The sequence below is a fragment of the Sinocyclocheilus rhinocerous genome, unplaced genomic scaffold (genome assembly GCF_001515625.1).
Source record: "Sinocyclocheilus rhinocerous isolate Xijiao unplaced genomic scaffold, SAMN03320098_v1.1 scaffold2706, whole genome shotgun sequence".
Lineage (NCBI taxonomy): Eukaryota > Metazoa > Chordata > Actinopteri > Cypriniformes > Cyprinidae > Sinocyclocheilus > Sinocyclocheilus rhinocerous.
This window is the reverse complement of record NW_015656055.1, coordinates 89,185-109,051: the sequence shown is the minus strand read 5'-3', so window position 1 is coordinate 109,051 and position 19,867 is coordinate 89,185. Positions and strand designations below refer to the sequence as shown.

At 36.1% G+C, this 19,867-nt stretch overlaps 1 protein-coding gene and 1 long non-coding RNA gene across 3 annotated transcripts; both read right to left on the bottom strand.

Annotated features, from left to right (window-relative positions):
- Window positions 1-486: 486 nt before the first annotated feature.
- Window positions 487-1,663, bottom strand: LOC107719317 (uncharacterized). 2 transcript variants are annotated; one of them, XR_001637502.1, is made up of 3 exons: window positions 1,503-1,663; window positions 764-1,184; window positions 487-714 (listed from the first exon to the last, which is right to left on the bottom strand). It is a non-coding gene; the product is annotated as an uncharacterized LOC107719317 (long non-coding RNA). The 2 variants fall into 2 exon arrangements; XR_001637501.1 differs by lacking the exon at window positions 487-714 and having other exon boundaries at window positions 737-1,184.
- A 300-nt stretch (window positions 1,664-1,963) lies between these two features.
- atad1a (ATPase family AAA domain containing 1a) lies at window positions 1,964-7,220 on the bottom strand. The gene is made up of 11 exons (XM_016526716.1): window positions 7,184-7,220; window positions 6,497-6,682; window positions 6,088-6,186; window positions 5,649-5,769; window positions 4,968-5,099; window positions 4,670-4,738; window positions 3,723-3,829; window positions 3,541-3,630; window positions 3,378-3,428; window positions 2,608-2,774; window positions 1,964-2,295 (listed from the first exon to the last, which is right to left on the bottom strand). Exons 1-11 carry the CDS (start codon window positions 7,211-7,213, stop codon window positions 2,163-2,165), a joined length of 1,185 nt encoding a protein of 394 aa, XP_016382202.1. The 5' UTR covers window positions 7,214-7,220; the 3' UTR covers window positions 1,964-2,162.
- Between the last annotated feature and the right edge of the window lie 12,647 nt (window positions 7,221-19,867).

Genomic DNA, 19,867 nt, shown 5'->3' with positions numbered 1-19,867 from the left:
AAAAACAATTACTTCTTAGTAGAGATGCATCTAGCACCATTTGTTCCTGTGTCCAACTTTTATTCAAGTGGTCACTAAATGGTCCTATATAGTCTATATGAACCTTGAGAGCAATTTCATTCAGTGTAAAATACGCTTTTTAGATATTTTTACTATACTACTAAATGCTGTTGTTCACAAACAAACAAAATGTAAATGTCTAGTCAGCTGGATCTCACAAAAAAAATATTTCACCCCAAAACCAAAAGAGAATAATTTCTCTATTTTTATTTCTAGTAACATAAAAAAATATTTTTTATTACTATAATATAATATATATATATATATATATATATATATATATATATATATATTTACATATAATAAAAAATACTTTTATAAAATATAGATACTTTTAAATCATTACCCACATTACTGTGAAAATTAAGATTAATTGTCTTGAAAATAATGTCACAGTGTAAAAGAAACAAATGCATGGCCTAATTTTTCTTTTGATTTTGGGTTGAATATGACCCAGACATGTTCCTGACACAAATTATTATTATTATCATGGCTAAATTGGTGTTGACAAAGTCACACATGCACTATTCAGTTTAACATTAGTGTAATACTCATGCATCCTAATAAGACAGTTAGACAACACTCAGTGTTTCAGGAAACCTGGTCCTGATTACTAAAACATTTATAGATATAGCAAAGTTTATATTCCTCTCTCTCATATCCAAAAAAGTGGGCATCTGCTTCTACACAATATGCAACCAACAGTTGATCATAACAGAAATAACTTAAACAATTTAAAATGCTGAAGAATAATGAAACTCCATTTAGTGTGCGTGTACTATTAATGACTACTGTTATTATAAATATGCACATGGTTACTGTCTTGAGTATCTGACGGTAAATTCATTATAGTGCAAACTTAAAATGTTTAAGATGTAACAAATGTGAAAGACGAAGAAAAATAATTTAAAAAGGAAAGGCAAAAGATGAGGCAGAAAGAAAGAAGTGAGAGAGATAAAATGAGTGTATGAGCGTGTAAAGTGAGAGGTTTTCAGTCCAGAGGCACCTCTCTCAGATTTGCTGGGTCAGCTGTAGCTGTGGCCTGTTTGGATTCTCTCATCTTATCTAGGCCAAACAGCAGGTCCAGTTGAGTCACGGGCCTCAGCTGCGTGCTGTCCACATGCCTGTGGACACACCAGAGGACACCAGGACAAAATCAGTGATGAGTAATGTACTTTTTACATGCATTAGTGCATATTTATACAGCATTTCAAAACTCCTAAGAATACTCAAGAATATGTTGAACTGTTTCTCTTCTAACAAAGCAGAAGAATGAACCAGCTGAACAACTACTTGAGATTAATGGGACAGATTTCTCCAGATATTATAAACCTCTTTGGTTAGGACATGGTGCACGAGCTGCATGTTGTGTACACAAATAAAATGCCACCATTGTGTGTGTGTGTGTGTGTGTGTTATTATACAAAACATCTTAGACGTACTCTTCTTCATCCAGCTGGAACTGTTGTGCGATCTGTTTCATCTGCTGTTTGCGGACATAGTCTCTAACGCGGTACATGGCAGCGTCCCTGCAAAGCTCTTTCAGATCACTGCCGGAGTAGCCCTCGGTTTGATCCGCTATTTCTTTCAGGTTAATTGCATTACTTAACTGATGAAAAAAAGATTCAAATAAAATAATTTATATATAGGCTATACGCTACCGTTCAAACGTTTGGGGTCAGTGAGATTTTTTTAATGAATGCTTTTATACAGCGAAGATGCAATAAATTGCATCTATTTCAAATAAATACTGTTCGTTTGAAATTTATATCCAACAAAGAATCTGGTTTCCACAAAAATATTAAGCAGCACAACTGTTTTCAACAATGATAATAAGAAGCAATGTTTCTTGACCATTAAATCATCATATTAGAATTAGTGTGCGTGTACTATTAATGGCTACTGTTATTATAAATATGCACATGGTTACTGTCTTGAGTATCTGACGGTAAATTCATTATAGTGCAAACTTAAAATGTTTAAGATGTAACAAATGTGAAAGACGAAGAAAAATAATTTAAAAAGGAAAGGCAAAAGATGAGGCAGAAAGAAAGAAGTGAGAGAGATAAAATGAGTGTATGAGCGTGTAAAGTGAGAGGTTTTCAGTCCAGAGGCACCTCTCTCAGATTTGCTGGGTCAGCTGTAGCTGTGGCCTGTTTGGATTCTCTCATCTTATCTAGGCCAAACAGCAGGTCCAGTTGAGTCACGGGCCTCAGCTGCGTGCTGTCCACATGCCTGTGGACACACCAGAGGACACCAGGACAAAATCAGTGATGAGTAATGTACTTTTTACATGCATTAGTGCATATTTATACAGCATTTCAAAACTCCTAAGAATACTCAAGAATATGTTGAACTGTTTCTCTTCTAACAAAGCAGAAGAATGAACCAGCTGAACAACTACTTGAGATTAATGGGACAGATTTCTCCAGATATTATAAACCTCTTTGGTTAGGACATGGTGCACGAGCTGCATGTTGTGTACACAAATAAAATGCCACCATTGTGTGTGTGTGTGTGTTATTATACAAAACATCTTAGACGTACTCTTCTTCATCCAGCTGGAACTGTTGTGCGATCTGTTTCATCTGCTGTTTGCGGACATAGTCTCTAACGCGGTACATGGCAGCGTCCCTGCAAAGCTCTTTCAGATCACTGCCGGAGTAGCCCTCGGTTTGATCCGCTATTTCTTTCAGGTTAATTGCATTACTTAACTGATGAAAAAAAGATTCAAATAAAATAATTTATATATAGGCTATACGCTACCGTTCAAACGTTTGGGGTCAGTGAGATTTTTTTAATGAATGCTTTTATACAGCGAAGATGCAATAAATTGCATCTATTTCAAATAAATACTGTTCGTTTGAAATTTATATCCAACAAAGAATCTGGTTTCCACAAAAATATTAAGCAGCACAACTGTTTTCAACAATGATAATAAGAAGCAATGTTTCTTGACCATTAAATCATCATATTAGAATGATTTCTGAAGGATCATGTGACACTGAAGACTGGAGTAATGCATGGCTGCTGAAAATTCAGTTTTGTTATCACAGGAATTCATTATATTTTAAAATATATTCAAACAGAAAACACTTAATTTAAATTGTAATATTATTTCACAATATTACAGTGTTTACTGTATTTGTGATTCCGTATTTATATCCACTTCAAAACCTAACTGACCCCGAACTTTTGAATGGTTGTGTAAATATATGGATTTCTGCCACTTCACCTTTAATATAAGCATTATATTTAAAGACAAAACATTTTGTGAAGGAATTGTGGTGCAGATGAAGAAGAGCTTAATGTCTTACATTTTCTCCAGACAGAATAAGTCTAAGGATTTCTTCTCTTTGAGCTGCATTCTGAAATTGGACCAAAAATAATTTTTGGTCCAATGTTTTATCCTGATTAAGACAGCCTATTAACAAAAACAGAGCATAAAGGTGTGTGTGTGTCTGTGTTCAGCAAACTCACAGGCAGGCCTACATGAAAGGTTGTGGGCATTCTGCGCAGTATTGCTGCATCCACATCCTGTGGTCTGTTTGTGGCCCCCATCACCATTACCTGGACATTGACATATCATTACACTTTTACGTTCTATTAATCACTTTTGAGGAAATGCAATGACCTCTGAAACCTACATATGTGTGTGTTACCTGGCTGCTTGCGTTTGTGTCTAGTCCATCCCACAGACTCATGAACTGGGCTTTCATCATAGCGGTGGCCTCATGGTCCATACTGGAACGATTCCTCAAGAATGAATCTGATGCAAGAGACAGATTTTATGTGGATATACATGTAATAAACCCATTATAAAATCAACCCAAGAAATGTAAACAGTATTTAGCATGAGGAAACTACAGAACTACATAAACAGTACAGTTTTTTTATGTTTCTGAAAGATCTTATGCTCATCAAGAAAGATCTTATGCTCATCAAAGCTGCATTTATTTGATCAAAAATACAATTAAATCAGTATTATTACAATTTACAATAACTGTTATTTTAATATATTTTGAAATGCAATTTATACCTATAATGAAATTGCCATTACTCCAGACTTCAATGTCACATGATCCATCAGAAATCATTCTAATATGCTTTTTAAACAAGAAATTAAAGCAACTACTTAGAGACTTTTTTTGCAGTCTTAGTTTTTTCTGCAATTTCACATTTTCAGGATCTGTCATTTAATATGTGGTACTGGCTTAACTAATTAAAATAATGAACTTTTACTGCTATTTCAGCTAGTACACTATGATAAAATGCCTGAGAGACTCTGTGCGTAGCGTCCACATTCTTCAGTTTCACAGATGATGGGACACATTACACTATTATTCAAATGCCATCAGCATTGAAAAAACAGTGCTTAGATTGAGCATTGAAAACATTGCAGTCATTATGCAAATGTACCACATTTTCCATAAAATCCATGAATATAAAACACCTGCATATACATAGGGATTACACGTTAAGTTTATCACCGTAGTAGTGCTGAGTGAATTTATTCAGCACATTCAACAAGCTGGCATTTTAATATTTTTCCTATCTGTCTGGAATCCCTAAATATCTGCCAGATATTTAGACCATATTCAGTAGTTACCTATTTCATCAATGAAAATGATGCAGGGCTGAATCTTGACAGCCAGTGAGAATACACGCTGATTTGGTGCTCAAGAAACATTTCTGATTATTATCAATGTTAAAAACAGTACCGCTTAATATACTTGTGGAAACTGTGATACTTCTATTTTTTCAGGATTTTTGGTGAATAAAAAGTTTTAAAAAAAAAGTTTCTTTTAATTTAATTTTCTTTTCTTAAAAAAAAAAATATTTATTTGAAATATAAATCTTTAGCAACATTAGAATTAATTTAATGCATCCTTGCTGGAAAAAAAAGCAGTAATTTCTTTCAAAAAATTCACTAACCCCAATGGAGGCCTGGAGATTAATAAAGCGGCATCCAGATGCTTTCGCTGTTGCTTTCGCAATTAAAGTCTTTCCACATCCTGGTGGCCCATACAATAGTACACCTGGGAGTCAGAAAAGAAATTATGAATAACAATCTTTACTTTCATATTTCTCATATAACGTACAATAGGGCTGCACAGATTTGCTTTATTATATTTTCATTTGAGCAGATTTTCTCAACAGAGATTGCTAAACTCCAACATACATGTTTTCTGGCGTTTTCAGATTATTATTAGTGCTTTTTTTCTTAGTGCAGATAGTGTGGTCGCCAGATACGCTGAGTACGTTGATAGTGGACTGTAATAGTGGATAAACACTGGACAAAAATTGCATTTATTAAAAAAAAAAAAGCTTTGAAATCTGGCAACCCTCAGCATTAATGCTTGTGACCAACACAAAATAACGCAAATGAAAAAAAAAAAAATCAGATAAATAAATAAACCACTAGGTAAATATTGCAGATAATAATGCCTAATTAACTGAGAGAAGCAATAAACACGATCATGATAAAAATGTGATTTATCGTGTAGCCCTAATGCACAATAAAAATAGGAGAGAAAACACACACTCCCAATAGAACTGTGGTTTCGTGTGCTTTCTCCATGTCTCACCTTTGGGAGGTTGCAAGAGTTTGGAACCACAAAAGAGGTGACGTTTCTGGAAAGGCAAGATGACAGTGTCTTGCAGCTCTGAGATGATCTCATCTAGTCCAGCAACATCTCTCCAGGTCACCTTACAAGGAAAAGAAGGAAGATATTCTATCATACAAGCTACTAATGACTTGGAAGGCTGGTGGGAGGCCAGTGCTTATAATGATTGCAGGTCACACCTTCATGGGTGTGAACAGAGAAACGACTTCCAATCTGTCAACACAATTCAGTTCGAAATCAGTTTGAATAGTAATACTAAAGCTGAACAGACGATGTAAAATGACAACCAATTACAAAACTCTTGTCTTTATTACCACTAACAGCAAAATTTTGATGTAATGAGAGGCACCGTGTGATTTGATGAAAGGTTTGCACTGATTACAACAGTATTGGTGGTTACTTTGATGCTGCGTGGATCGACAAGAAGAGTTGCGATGTTCATTTCATACTCCGTCAGACTGACGCCCTCTACACCTATTTGCTTCATCAACTGCTCTGCCTGGGGAAAGTGAGGGGACATGATAAATGTAAAATTAATAGACAGACAAACAATAAATAAATTAGTCAATAATTGAACAATTTAAAATAAATTATTTAAATAAATATACCATATAATAATTCCCAACAAATAATGGCCAAGCCATAAAAGAATCAACTGTTTTTGAAACTGACTCCAAATCTTTTTTTAAGCACTTTGAGCTACAGGCTCACATGAAAAGATGTATTTAAATTGAATGTATTATTCATTGGAATTGTATTTACTTCCACATTTATTATCAGCACACATTCAGTAGCAGAGATATCTTTACCCTTTTCTTGGCCTGGTTTTTTTGTTTTTGTGTCGGGTCAAAAGCCTCCACCACCCATTTGATGCTGTAATATGTTGCAGCTCCAAAGATGGTCAGTCTCACCAACATCCCCACCACCTCATTCCGGGTGAGAGGGCGGAGGAGGGCGTCCCGAGGAATGTCACTCAACATTTTGGTCCACCCCCACTGTCAGCCCATTGGACAAGAAAAACAAACTGGGTGTGTCAATCTAGAACAGAGAGCAGGTAGAAATATTCACAGTGCATCTAGTATATGCCACTGACCTCTATCTTGCTTTTTTGTCATACACTTAAAGATCCAAATGTAAGTGGATTGACCATTAATAACAAATTACAGGCTTCATATTTAGCTATGTATGAAAGGTATTCACAATACAACAGTATTGTTATAGAGTATTAATATGAATATATTCGATTAACCAAATAAAAACGACGACAGCAAATAATATCGCCGTATGTAAAACTATATTTTAACTGCAATGCATAGTAAGAGAGAGACACCCTACAAAAATGTAGACGATTTTTGTTCAAGATTCTAGGTTCTAGATAGATTTTTTTTTCAGAGACGCTAATCACATTACGGAAATCACAGGCGAGTGCCATGCACAGTCTCATAAACAAGACATAAACATCAAAACACAGTACATTTATATAAAATTCACTCACATTTCACAGCATCCCTGTAATCCACACACATCGACTTGTGTACCGCACTACACGAACCGTCCGGAAAAAAATTCTATAAACACAGGTTCCTACGTCCGTCCTGAGTTTTTTTTGTTGTTTTTTTTTGGTAATTAATACAAAATGGCAATAAATAAATAAATAAACGTGACGTTGGCTTGCTCAAAATGTTGTTTAACACCCATTTAAAAAACATTGCATATCGACATAGCAAAATATGCTGGTGGCCACAAGAAAAACTAGTCAGACCAGATTAACCTCAGCTAAAACCAGGGGCAAGTTCAAGCTCAAACCGGTGTGCACCGTTTTGCTACGGTTTCCGGTTTGAACAACATTTATCCTGGAAACGGTGTGCAACGGGGTTTGAGATGCGTTTTCTCTTGTTGTTTTTTATGAAATGTTTGGACTTCTGACGGCACCCATTCACTGCTGAGGATGCATGGGTGAGCAAGTTGATGTAGCTAATGTTAAATTTCTCCAAATCAGTCTGGATGAAGAAACAAACTACATATTGGATGGCCTGATGGTTAGTACATTTTTAGCACAATTTTTTTTTGGATGAACTATTCCATTAATACTGTTTGAAATTTATTTTTAAGCATAGAACAGTGCTCGCATCCCATTTTAAATTCATAAAATGTTGAAATTCATAAAATGTTATTTTGTAATGAAACAGGATATTCAATGCAACACTTTTTTTATGTTTACAGCTGATTCAGAAACAGAACGACAGCAACATCCCATAATGATGTGTCTGGCAGTGAAGTGCAGTACCACTAAAAGTGCAACAAGAGACCTGCTCAGCAACCTCTATCATTTTAGCTCGACACCCCCCACTCCTCCGAGACTAAAGTCTCTCTCCTTTCCCAACTTCAAGTCACCATTGCATTGTACGTGATTTAAAAGGATCAAGTAGCTCCTGTGGGAAATTTTTATGGTGATTGTTCCTGTCACCTCTCTCTCCTCTGTTGATAGCAACACAAGCTATGACAGCAGTGTACACTTTAGAGGGAACTGGATTCCCAGAGCACCCAAAATCTAATCTTTATTATACTGATGATTGAGGCCAACTTTTTTGTTTTGTTTTTTATGTCGCTGTAATTAAAAAGCCAATCAAACTGCATGTTGAGAAAAGTGGTGCAGAGATGCAGATGATTCCATCTTCATCCAAAATCAAGCATATTAAAAGCACGGTTCTTCTGTCACAGATTCATGCAGTTTTTCTTATAAATCCACCCGAATCAGTTTTACATATTCAACTAAAGTAAATATGTTATATTTCTCAGCTATTTGGTTTAAACCATGCAAAAGATAACGAAGCATCAACATTTGGGTGAAAAAAAGACAACAGTACAATAAAATAAATAAAGCTGGAAAAAGGCTGTGACAACTGAGAACCAAAATAAATAAATAAATAAAATAATAATAATAATAATAATAATGTATGTGCAGATTCCATATCCACTTGTTCTTTCTGCCTGTTCTATCTCTATTGTTAGTGTAAATGGAGTTCCTGGCTGTCAGTGACAACCCTGTCCACTAAACACTTCACATGATGCAACGCTGCCAGATCTCTTTCTCAGAATTCACACTTTATGTGTGTGTAGGTCTCAAGGCTTGCACCATGCATCTGGCTGCATTTGGCTAGTTCTGTCTTTGCTCATAGAGAAGGAAGAAAACCTCTTTATACTTTTATTATTTATTTATTTATTTATGCAGCTTTTCCCTTCACAAGACATTAATTGATGGACTGGATTATTGTGATGCCCAAATCTGTTCCAATGAAGAAACAAACTCATCTACATTTTGGATGGCCTGAGGATGAGCACATTTTCTGCAAATTTTTATTTTTATAGTTCCTTTAAATGCTGTTTACTGTGAGTAAGTGAAAAACGATGTGAAAAAAAATCACCAAACCATGCTTTCATTCTTGATTTTTAATTGTCACTTATATAAGCCAGAAACTCTTGTCTCAGTTTTGCTGCTGGAGTTTCTCCAGTGTGATGACTCCAGTCACCTGCATTAATCAGACAATACTTGATATTCATAAGCAAGCCACCAGTCTCAACCTTTTTTAATACAGATATCTTATGAAATCTAATTTCTGTATGATGAAGAGATATAATTGTCTATTAGTGCAACTGGAAACAAATTTGCAGAATAATGTTCTTGCCAGACAGATGTGCACAAAGCAAACCGGTACGCGAGAAGCCCAATCAAGAACATAATGGTGTAGCTGATTTGACTCCTCATGCAAGAATCCAGTAATAAACATCTGATTTCCCAGATGAGTTTCTTTAGAGACTTATGGTAATGTCGGGAGAGGGTTATCGCTTTCTTTGTGAGGGACATTTGGGTTTCAAGGGAATGAAGGCCCTTTACTGAACAAATACAATTGGCTCTTTCCAGCTCCCATTCGTCAGTGTGACAGTGCTTGTCTGGTGGAAATGAATGGACTAATAGAGAGAACACATTTAGGTTGCAGATTATTCCTGGCGCATGGAGACAACTCTGACGCCAAGGTGACAGAACATGTTTGGCGGACTGTCTTTAGCAATGCATCAACTTGAACACAGTGGCTATTAAAAAAAAAAGGTTTTCAAACTAAGGACCCCTATAAGTGATGACAACCTTGTAAAGGACACCCTTCCAAAAATATAAAGGTTACATTTTTTCATCGTTAAAAAACAAATATTTTAATATAGAAAAATAGTATGCATGATATTATAAAGATAACATGCTTTTAAAAAACTTAAATACTTGGCTTTTATTTGTAATTGTACTAAATCCAAAACAAACAAACTAAATCCAATATTAAGTTAATTTAGATTGATTTGTTGAGCAATTTTCACATAAATCTTTCCAATGCAGATTTACAGATAAAAATGCAAAACTATTTTTGAATATACTGTATGTACACTGCAAATAAAAAAAAATAGTTTTAAAAAATCACTATAGTCAGATTTTTAAAAATTGTATTTCTTACTATTAAAATGCATTTTTAAATAAATAAATTCGCTCAACATTTTTGCAGTCAGTGATTCTTTTCAAAGGGCATCACTCAAAACTAAGTTGAAATGGTAAGAATTACTTCTTTTTGAGTTCCTGGCTTTCCAAAAATACCTTTTCACACTGTGCTGGTTTGCCTCTTGAGCTCTGACCTCCATCCATTATTTTATTGATTATTACATCCCCCCTGTGCCACCCAGAATTCTGTTACCATAGAAACCCATAGAAATGACAATACTGATGAAAATTGAATCTGCTGAGTATTGGTTCATACTGGCTGGTGGTCTGATTTAGTGAGACTACTGAGGGTGAGTCTGTGACTTCTGAAATGTAACATTCTGTTGATTGAAAGTATTAAATTTGCTTGACGAACAGACGAGAACAGGTTTTCTAGGTGAAATGTATCTGCAAATTGATTCCTGAAAATTCCTCCCCTGAATTAAATTTCATGTCATGCTACATTTATTTCATTTCTGACTGTCCTCTTTTTGGTCCAACAAAAAGTTATTTTCATTATCTCACTGGATCCTTCATCCAAATGGCATCAATCTTGGTCTGACACTTCCATCATAAATTACATGCCTGGCATTCCCCTGTCGACTGCTTTCCTCCCAGAATCCACCAGGTGGCTGAACTAACAGCAATAAGTGTATCTCTCCTGCGAACAAGCCGCCATATTGATCACTGCTCATGTTTCTTCTGAATCAATCTCCATCACCCAATGGCCATTTTCCACATCATATTTCTCTTCAACAGGAGACTGATGTTTCTGAGGCTTTGAGAAAGGGGAAGGGTCTCAAACAAGGAGATTCCATCAAAGTAAAGGTCCCTAGTTCCCCCTCAAGGCACCACTGCTAATGTAACCCAACACATCACTGTCATACCTCCAGGTCTCTCAGGTCCGGAAAGACAACAATATCTGTAATGGATTTGAAAGATGTCAAAATAACTCAGATGCCTTCGGCAATGGTCACTATTTCATTCCTTAGAAAACTTCTACTTGTAGAAACTCTCAGTAGCCTACTTTCTATTAGTGGTAACCTATATGTGCATTTAGGTGTCAATTTTACAAGCAGTGCCGATCCTAGACTTCTGAGGGCCCTACGCAAAACTTTTTTTGAATTTAGTTTTGAATGAATAAAATGTCTTTGTTCGTGTTCACTCCATCTTGAATCACGCTCACGGAAAGCGCTTGAGAAACAGTGTCTCTTCCGCGGCTCGGTACGGTTTCAACTCGTTTTTTTTTTTTTTTTTTGTCTAGAGCAAGAGACTGTATGACATTCACGTTACATGATTTGACTGATTTTTACGTAGAAAGGGCGACAGCACACCACATTAAAAGAAATTAACATTCATGTTTTCATAACCGCTGGCCAAATTCAAAAACGAAACTTGACCCCTGGTGTTTCGGGGGCCCTATGCAGCTTGCGTACTTTGCTTATAGGGAGGATCGGCTCTGTTTACAAGGCAGCTAGACTTACTGAAGAAAATGTACAAATCTTTCCACTTGTCAACAGATGATAGAATAAATGTGCGGTCACATTTATCGTTGCTGTGCGAAATTTCATGGGTGAAATCCAGACATTGCAATAGGAATCTGCGCTATGAGAGTTTCACATGAGTGCGAGAAAGAGCAAATTTGCCATTTTGAAGCGTTATTTTGTAGGTTTGCCACAGTCATGTCCTCTGTTAGTCATGTGATTCCCTGTTCCTTCATGTGTCATGAGGTGAAGTGACTGTAATGTGGAATTCACAGGGTATTCCGCCATCTTAATTGAGATTCCAATCAGAAGGGAGTGAACATGTTCAGTTGGAAGGGCACTGTGAACGGCATAGGGAATAAGGGAACATCGATACATCACTTCACAGGAAGTGGAGATGGAAAATCACCCAACTGTCATTGAGCACCGCGTCACCAGCTAGAACTAACGATGGAGCAGAGCCGTTGAAAGAGTTTTTTTTAAGGCTCTGCAATGGAGGGGTTGCAATAAATTATTATACAAATTAGAGTATTTATGAATGGTTATGTCGATTAATTTTACATTTGCATATATGATTAGGTGAAACTAAGTAAAACCGGCGAGAAACAGCTGAGGTTCTCTCATTTTTTATTTTACTTTATTTACCTCAGGAGAGTTAACTACGAGGCTGCATGTGGGAAAGAAAGAACTTCTGACTTGATGTCTCTGCTTTCGATTCCGCCCCCGACTGCAAGCGGCAACTCTAGCCGATCGGTCTGTGCAGCGCCGCATGAAGTCGAATAAAGTTTATTGTTTTGTCATGTTGTCTTTTATTCTGCCTTCTGTTTGGTTCATGTTCCTCAGCTCATCTCTGTCACAGGTTGGATTGTGTCATGTGACCTCATTTGTTTGATATATATAGCCCTCATGTTTCATTGTCCATTGTCTAGCTTTGTTTGTGTAATCCACTGTTTAGTGAGTTTGTTCATGTTTTTGCCAAGCCATGTCTTGTTCATTGTCGGTTCACATGGACATGGGTTCTCATTCAACTTGCCTCCAGTGAACATTCATTATAACTAGTCGCACTGTATGTTTCTGATTCAATAAAAAGAACTGGCTAATAAGAGTAATTCATTCAATTATTGGACTACACTGGTTGTGCTGTCTGTTTTTGATTCACTAAGAAGAACTAGCTCACATTCGGGTATGGAATTACACTGGTCGCACTGTATGTTTTTGGATTCATTAAAAAGACACTCATAAGAGTCATTCATTCAGTAATCAAACTACTTATCTTGCTATATGTTTTGATTCACTAAAAAACACCAACTTATAAGAGTCAATCATTTGGGCGCACTGTATGTTTCTGATTCAATAAAAAGAACTGGCTAATAAGAGTAATTCATTCAATTATTGGACTACACTGGTTGTGCTGTCTGTTTTTGATTCACTAAGAAGAACTAGCTCACATTCGGGTATGGAATTACACTGGTCGCACTGTATGTTTTTGGATTCATTAAAAAGACACACTCATAAGAGTCATTCATTCAGTAATCAAACTACTTATCTTGCTATATGTTTTGATTCACTAAAAAACACCAACTTATAAGAGTCAATCATTTGGGAATAAGATACCTGATGATTGCAAGTTATGTTTTTGATTTATGACCTCATAAGAGTCACTGAACTACACGGTCCTGCTGTGTTGGATTCACTCAAATAAACAGTTTGTAGGGAAATCAGACTAGACTGGTAGCGGCGCTGTATGTTTTTGCGTGTAGATTCATTAGTGTGCAGAATGCACAACTAAGAACTGTTAACAGAACCAAAGTTCGTGACAATCATTTGGTTGTACTTAAAATAGAACTGGAAATTTAAGAGGCCGATTTAGCCTAATCACTACTAATTACTGAAAAAATAGTATAAGTGTTTTAGATAGCTTTACGATATTTGTATCTGGATAACTTGGAACGGGTGCTTGTTAGAGTCACCATAGTGGCTCTGAACTGTGAAACATGGTTGAGTTTCTATTACTTTTCTTATCTCCAATGGCCGGTCCCTCTCCAAAGCTCTTAAATGGGTTTTTGGCCCAGAGAAAATTAATATTGACTTTCTATTGACACCAGACCATTGCTGCAAGTCCTCGGTATTACACCCAAATGCATTGTTCATTTCCCAGCGAGGCTGATTCAAATTTGCAGTCCAGCTCTTCAGAGTGTGCACTGATCCAGTTACTGAATGCAATGATGAGAACTGTCTGTACAGCTCACCTCTAGATTATCTTATTCATTCAGATGGCTCCTTGACATTGAACTCTATACAATGAACCATTTTAATAGAATTTTCACAGTTTTATAATCTAGGTTAATTCAAGCCATTAAAAGGTCACTCAGAAGATGTAAATCACAAAGATTTATTGCACATGAATTGGTATAGGTGATATTCAACATGAAAACGTAATTTCTCATTCTTGACATGTTATTAGCATTGAATGCATCTACATGCATTAGGCATACAAATATGTTAAACGCTTAATGATCAGTTACTGTTTTCTGGTGTCATGCTGTAAATAACATATTGTGTTTGTTGTTTGCTAGCTGTCATTATGAAGTAAGAAAAAAAGCCATGACAATATCTTGCTAAGGCCCACTCAACAAACACAGTTCCACAGTAACTGGAAAACCTTTTTTGTCCAATAAATAACACTGTCTCCCATTTTTGCTCTTTAAAAATCTCTCTTTTTTTTTTTGCAGTATGTACTTGCCTTGTCTATAAAAAATATCAATTTTCTATCCATTATGAAACACCGTGCTTGTCAGCTTGAGTCAAATGGAGCTGTCAAGGAATGATTCTCTCATCAGGCCCGGTCTGTTGAACAGCTTTACAGCATGCAATGGATGTTTGGATAAGAAGCCAGTCTTCTCACTGAAAAGTGGCCGGAAGTGACCAATTTTAGCAATGGTTTGCAAAAGCTGGCTTTTTTTTTGATAAACCAATACAGATGTCTTAGGTGCCACAGATGTAAAAACCACAAACCAGGTCCACATTACATGGAGCACAATGAAAAGTAAAAACAATTCGCTTTATGAAGTGTGACTTTTTATATTGCTGTGAGAAATGAGAGCCAGCGTTGTGGGTGTGAGTTATGTTGGACAGGATAACAGGGCTCTAAATCATGCAATGGAATTCAGTGACACAATTCTGCCACAGTATGACAGATATAGTGTCTGAATTCATTACATAGATTTGTTACTGACCTCACAAGAACAAAATGGATTACATACTAAATACTATGACACCTTGGCTTGTTATAATCATTACCCAGTAACAAGTTTGAACTGTCCCTCATTTTCTTTAGACCGCTCCTGTTTGATGTGTACACACCAGTTATTCTGCATAAAATTTTTTAAATACTGATTCAAAACATTAGGGCAAGAATACTAAACATAGATGTGGCAATAGTGTGCTGTGCATGTTTTAGGTTGTCCCAAACAAAGATAACTGGTGAGACCAGGGCTAGTCACTTTTTGCTTCAGAGAATATTTCTAAAGGTTTAATTTTTTTCCATATAGGCACATACCTAAATGTGTTTACTAAAATAAAAGATATCGAACATTTACAGAAAGAAAGATGCATATGTTTACCTTTTGTGACAACATGCCCCAACAACAGGCCATAGTCACACTATAAAGTCAAGTTAGGTCACCTTTATTTATATAGCGCTTTATACAATACAGATTGTTTCAAAGCAGCTTCACAGTAATAAACAGAAAATAACAGAATCAATGATGCAAACTTCATCAAATATAAGACAAATCCAAATTCAGTTCCATGTTGATTCAGTTCGGTTCAATAATAGTGTTGATGTTGCAAAATTTGCCAGTTATGGAAAGAATTTGATTCAGCTATAACGCAGCTTCTAAAAAAAGATAATAGTGTCATTATTCAGCTCAATTCAGTTCAAGTTTTGTTGTCATCCGATAGTGTCAGAGCAGTCAAATCGATAATATTACTGAATATAAAGTCTTTTAATGTCACAGTGCTAACCAGCCAATGGGTTTTCAGCAAAATTTGAACTGCAAAATGAACGGATTCATAGAATGTAAAATATAACCAAAAAAAAAGTAAAATGATGCATTTGTGAATTTGGAATTTTGACTCAGAACCTTATAGTTACTGAGATACAGCCCTTGTCCTTGTGACAACTAGCCCCGGTCTCCCCTATTTGCACTTTCAAAACTAATACAGAGCTCAGATGTATTCAAATATTTGATGGTCTGCTAATATACTTCTTTGAATCAATGCCTGGCACCATCTCTGTCTCACAATGAATGTGCTAAATGACCTGTAGGCCCATGGCAACTTTCTACTCTGATGCAAGACTTGCGCATACAACGGAAATGATTTCTGCATTGTAGCTCAAAGAGATATTGTGAAGATGCTTGCCGATATGAATGAGGGACTGCATGCGCACCTTGCAGCAGCAGGTCTTTTCTCTACTTTTTCATCTCTCTCCGTAGGACTTTCACACCGCCCTATTTTTCCACTTCTCTCTCTCATCAAAAGCCTCATCCTCCCAGCTCTGACCCCTCTTCCTCTTTCTCAACCTCAGCCTCATTCTTCTCCAGTTCCTGAATTCATTTCAATCCCACCTGTCCTTGTTCTTCCTAGTCTCTTCAGAAACAGACGGTCCACGAAATAGAGTTTGGCTGAATTAATAATATAGCCTAATTCTTACTATTTCTGCCAAATAAAGAATTAGCATAAAATCTAATATTAGTATAATCCTATCACACAGACACACCAGTAGTTGGTATTTTTGTCAGTCATTGACTCATTCATTCAACCAATTCATTCAGTGACACTGATTAGTCAGTTTAGATGCCATATTAAATTTTATCAGCGGAGCAATTAGTATGCTGTTAAATCATTGAACACACTGTACTTCTATCCTTCAGAGCCTCGTTTTCAGTCCTGTCAGAAATTAAATATGGTGCTACCCTGACGAAGGTCTATTTACTGTCTACTAAGTCAACTGATTCGTACAAAAATGACTCATTCACAAACGAAACAGGTGTGTTGCTCGGATTTGCGACAGTTAATTCTTCTTTGGCTTTGTTTGGAGCTATTTTTGCTGGTGGAGAAAAAACAGAAAAAGTACTGGTAATTTTGTGTCTAAAATAAAAAGTTAGGCTACTTAATATTAACTTCTTGTTTGTTGAACTGCTGTATAAAGTCAATGGCATTCATAATAGACTGTTTAATTCGCACTGCTGTGATTACCTGCACTGACATTAGGAACAACACTCTTGCTAGTGGTATTGCTTAATTATAGACTATACAATTATTTTCACACAAATCTGTTATCGTATTTTAATCTATGTCAGACAAACCGGCCCACTGCACGTAAAACAAAATTAACTGTGATTTACGGTTTACTGTGATTTACATCATCTCCTCTACTCTCGTTTTTTTTTTTCTCAGACCATCTTTCTTCTTCCTTCATGTACGCACCATCTGATATCTTATATCTTATATTTCTTTTGTCAGGAAAGAATGAGGTTTAGTTACCCTTACCATGTTCCTTCGCACAAGGTTATGCAACCACATAATGTCCCCACTCAACGCTCAGTGGGAGAATATCAGTATCAGACTGATGAATAATATATCCTGATTGCTGTCACATTTATGGGCTATGATGCACTACAAACACAGGGTTCATGGTGAGGGTAAGCAAGTTGCTCACCGCAATAAAATTGCCCTGGTACCTCAGTTATCACAGACTATGATTCTATAGAAGCTGTTTTGATTGAGTACATCGTTTCGTGAGAAGGTCTACAACATGTCAGCAAGGTCTGATTTTATGGTACAAAAAAAGTACAACCAAACCAACTAATCATTAAATATAATGCAATATATTTAAACGGCAATGCCAAAATGAAAATTACACATATCTACATATACATATAACCAGGAGCACACTGAATACAATCAGAAGATATTCAATATTTAATATTTGGAACAGGATTTTACACCAACGAGACTTCAAAATGGAAGGACTAGAGACACCACAGATCTAATAATAATAATAATTGTTTCCAATTATGATAGAACTTGACTAAAGACTTTGAAATTGACTAAATATTTAGACTGTTTTTGAGCAGTATATTATATGTACAACAGTGAATCAGTAAACAAACAATTTAGTCTCTCTCCAGACTATCAAGGTCACTTTGCACAGAAATTGGATGAAGGCATCCCGGATGGGAAGTCAAGGTTTTGTTTGTTTGGTTTGACTGTGAAAAGAACTAAAGGTTCAGTTCACTTCCTGTGAGGATTTAAGATGTGATATTGCTCTTGAACAATGGGAGGCCTCCTTTAGCTCTTTCCTCAAATGGAGGCTGGCGTTTTTAACCTCAGTTCTCACCAAAAAAGAAAACAAATAAGCAAACAAAAACATAAATGATTCCTCAAACTTCTTTTTTAGGATGTTTGGGGTGAAAAATCGAGCCCGGTCTCATGAAAATGCGTATAAATAGTGTCGGGTTGGAAAAATCGTAAGTGAAGCAATGCTAGCGCCTTAAAATGCCCAGTCATGCTGGCTTACATAAACAAAATTCAGTATTTGGCGTACTATTTATACGCACTTTCATGAGATCGGGTTGGAAAAATCGTAAGTGAAGCAATGCTAGCGCCTTAAAATTCATTTTTTTAGTTCAGTAAAATGCAGTTAATGAGTTGAAGAAATGCAAAGTAGTACATTGTAATGTTGCAGGAGAGATTAATGAGTGTATGTTGGCATATCACTTTAAAAGTTGTTGTAGTACAAAATCATTTGACAAGCGGTAATTGATTACAAGAGTCTGGCATCAGGTACAGAATATTGCTTTTATCTCTGAAAGCAAATTGTGTGATTATGATTAATGGGCCCTGGCCTCGGGAGTTTTAACTTTTGCTTATTCTGCATCTGGGGAAAAGCATGAAGTTGATGCTGCATTTGGAAACAGAGCGGCTTGGAAAACACAAAATTGCCCTTGTGTCATTCAGCCATCGGTGAGGCTGTCACTGCTTTTCAAAAGTAGGGTACAACAAAGGCCGATTTAATAAAAATGCCATCAGCATGACCGGAAAAGCGTTTAATTAATAAGTGAAATCCATTTTCAATATGGAGAAAAGCCATGATGAAAGGTTATTTCATGAGATTAGAATTAAGTTGAGAAGGGATATCATTTCTAAACAAACTAATTTCCCTTTACATTACCCATGCTAGGGCAGCAGATCACCAGAACTTTTGTACAGAACAAAGAGACAACAAATTTGAGGAGAAATGTTATAAACTGAAAGAATAGATTTTTTAGAGCCTCACTTTTAACTTCAGAGGAAAAACAATAACTGTGAAGCAAAACCCTGAAGACAGTTCAGAGATTCTGATGTTCACTCAAAGCTGTTATTCTAGCAGAGGAAATATGACCTTATAAAGCTGGAGGGAGGGACACTTTATCTATGTCATCAATCAAACTCAGAAAACAATTTAATGCCTGTCAATAGAAAATGTTGCATGGCGTTCAGCACAGACGCCTCCAGAAGACATGACTAGTCAAGCAGACGACTGACACTTTCTCTAAATAACCTTTTCAAGACAGAGGATCAGAACTTAAAACTGATATTTTTTCCCTTGTCATCCAGATACATTTAATGTTCTGTTGAGATTGAGTCCCAGAAGTCCCAGATTCCAATAACACATTCATTTAAAATTAATATTTTAAATGAAATCAACCAATTATTTTCCCTTCAAATTCTTTTAATATGCTTCTTCTTCTATTCAAACCCCAGAAGTTCAGATTTAACCTCTCTGTTGCATCATAAAATAGACATGCACTTTCCATAAATTCGACTTGTCCACACTGTAAAATGTCAAATTAACAGTAACTTACTGGTTACAATTATCCAGTAGTTGTTGTACCACAGAAAAATAGCTGTAAAACTAAATATAGTAGTTTGACATGATGCAGGGCAACAACTCCATAAATGCAGCTATGCCCTAAAATTAAAGATTTTGGGGCAAAAAATGCCCCTGTATGAGTTTTTGTCTCATTTTTATATCAGCGAGAGCAATATCACATGAGTGATTTTGTCCTTAATATCACGAGTTTAAATGTGATTTTATACAACAGTTCAGTAAATAAGAAGTTGATATT

Coding starts and splice junctions, on each gene's coding strand:
- atad1a (XM_016526716.1), bottom strand. CDS start 7,213: ATGTGTGTGGATTACAGGGATGCTGTGAAA. Junction 6,683..7,183: donor ATTACAGGGATGCTGTGAAA/TGTGAGTGAATT, acceptor ATGGGCTGACAG/TGGGGGTGGACCAAAATGTT. Junction 5,770..6,087: donor TCGATCCACGCAGCATCAAA/GTAACCACCAAT, acceptor TTTCCTTGTAAG/GTGACCTGGAGAGATGTTGC.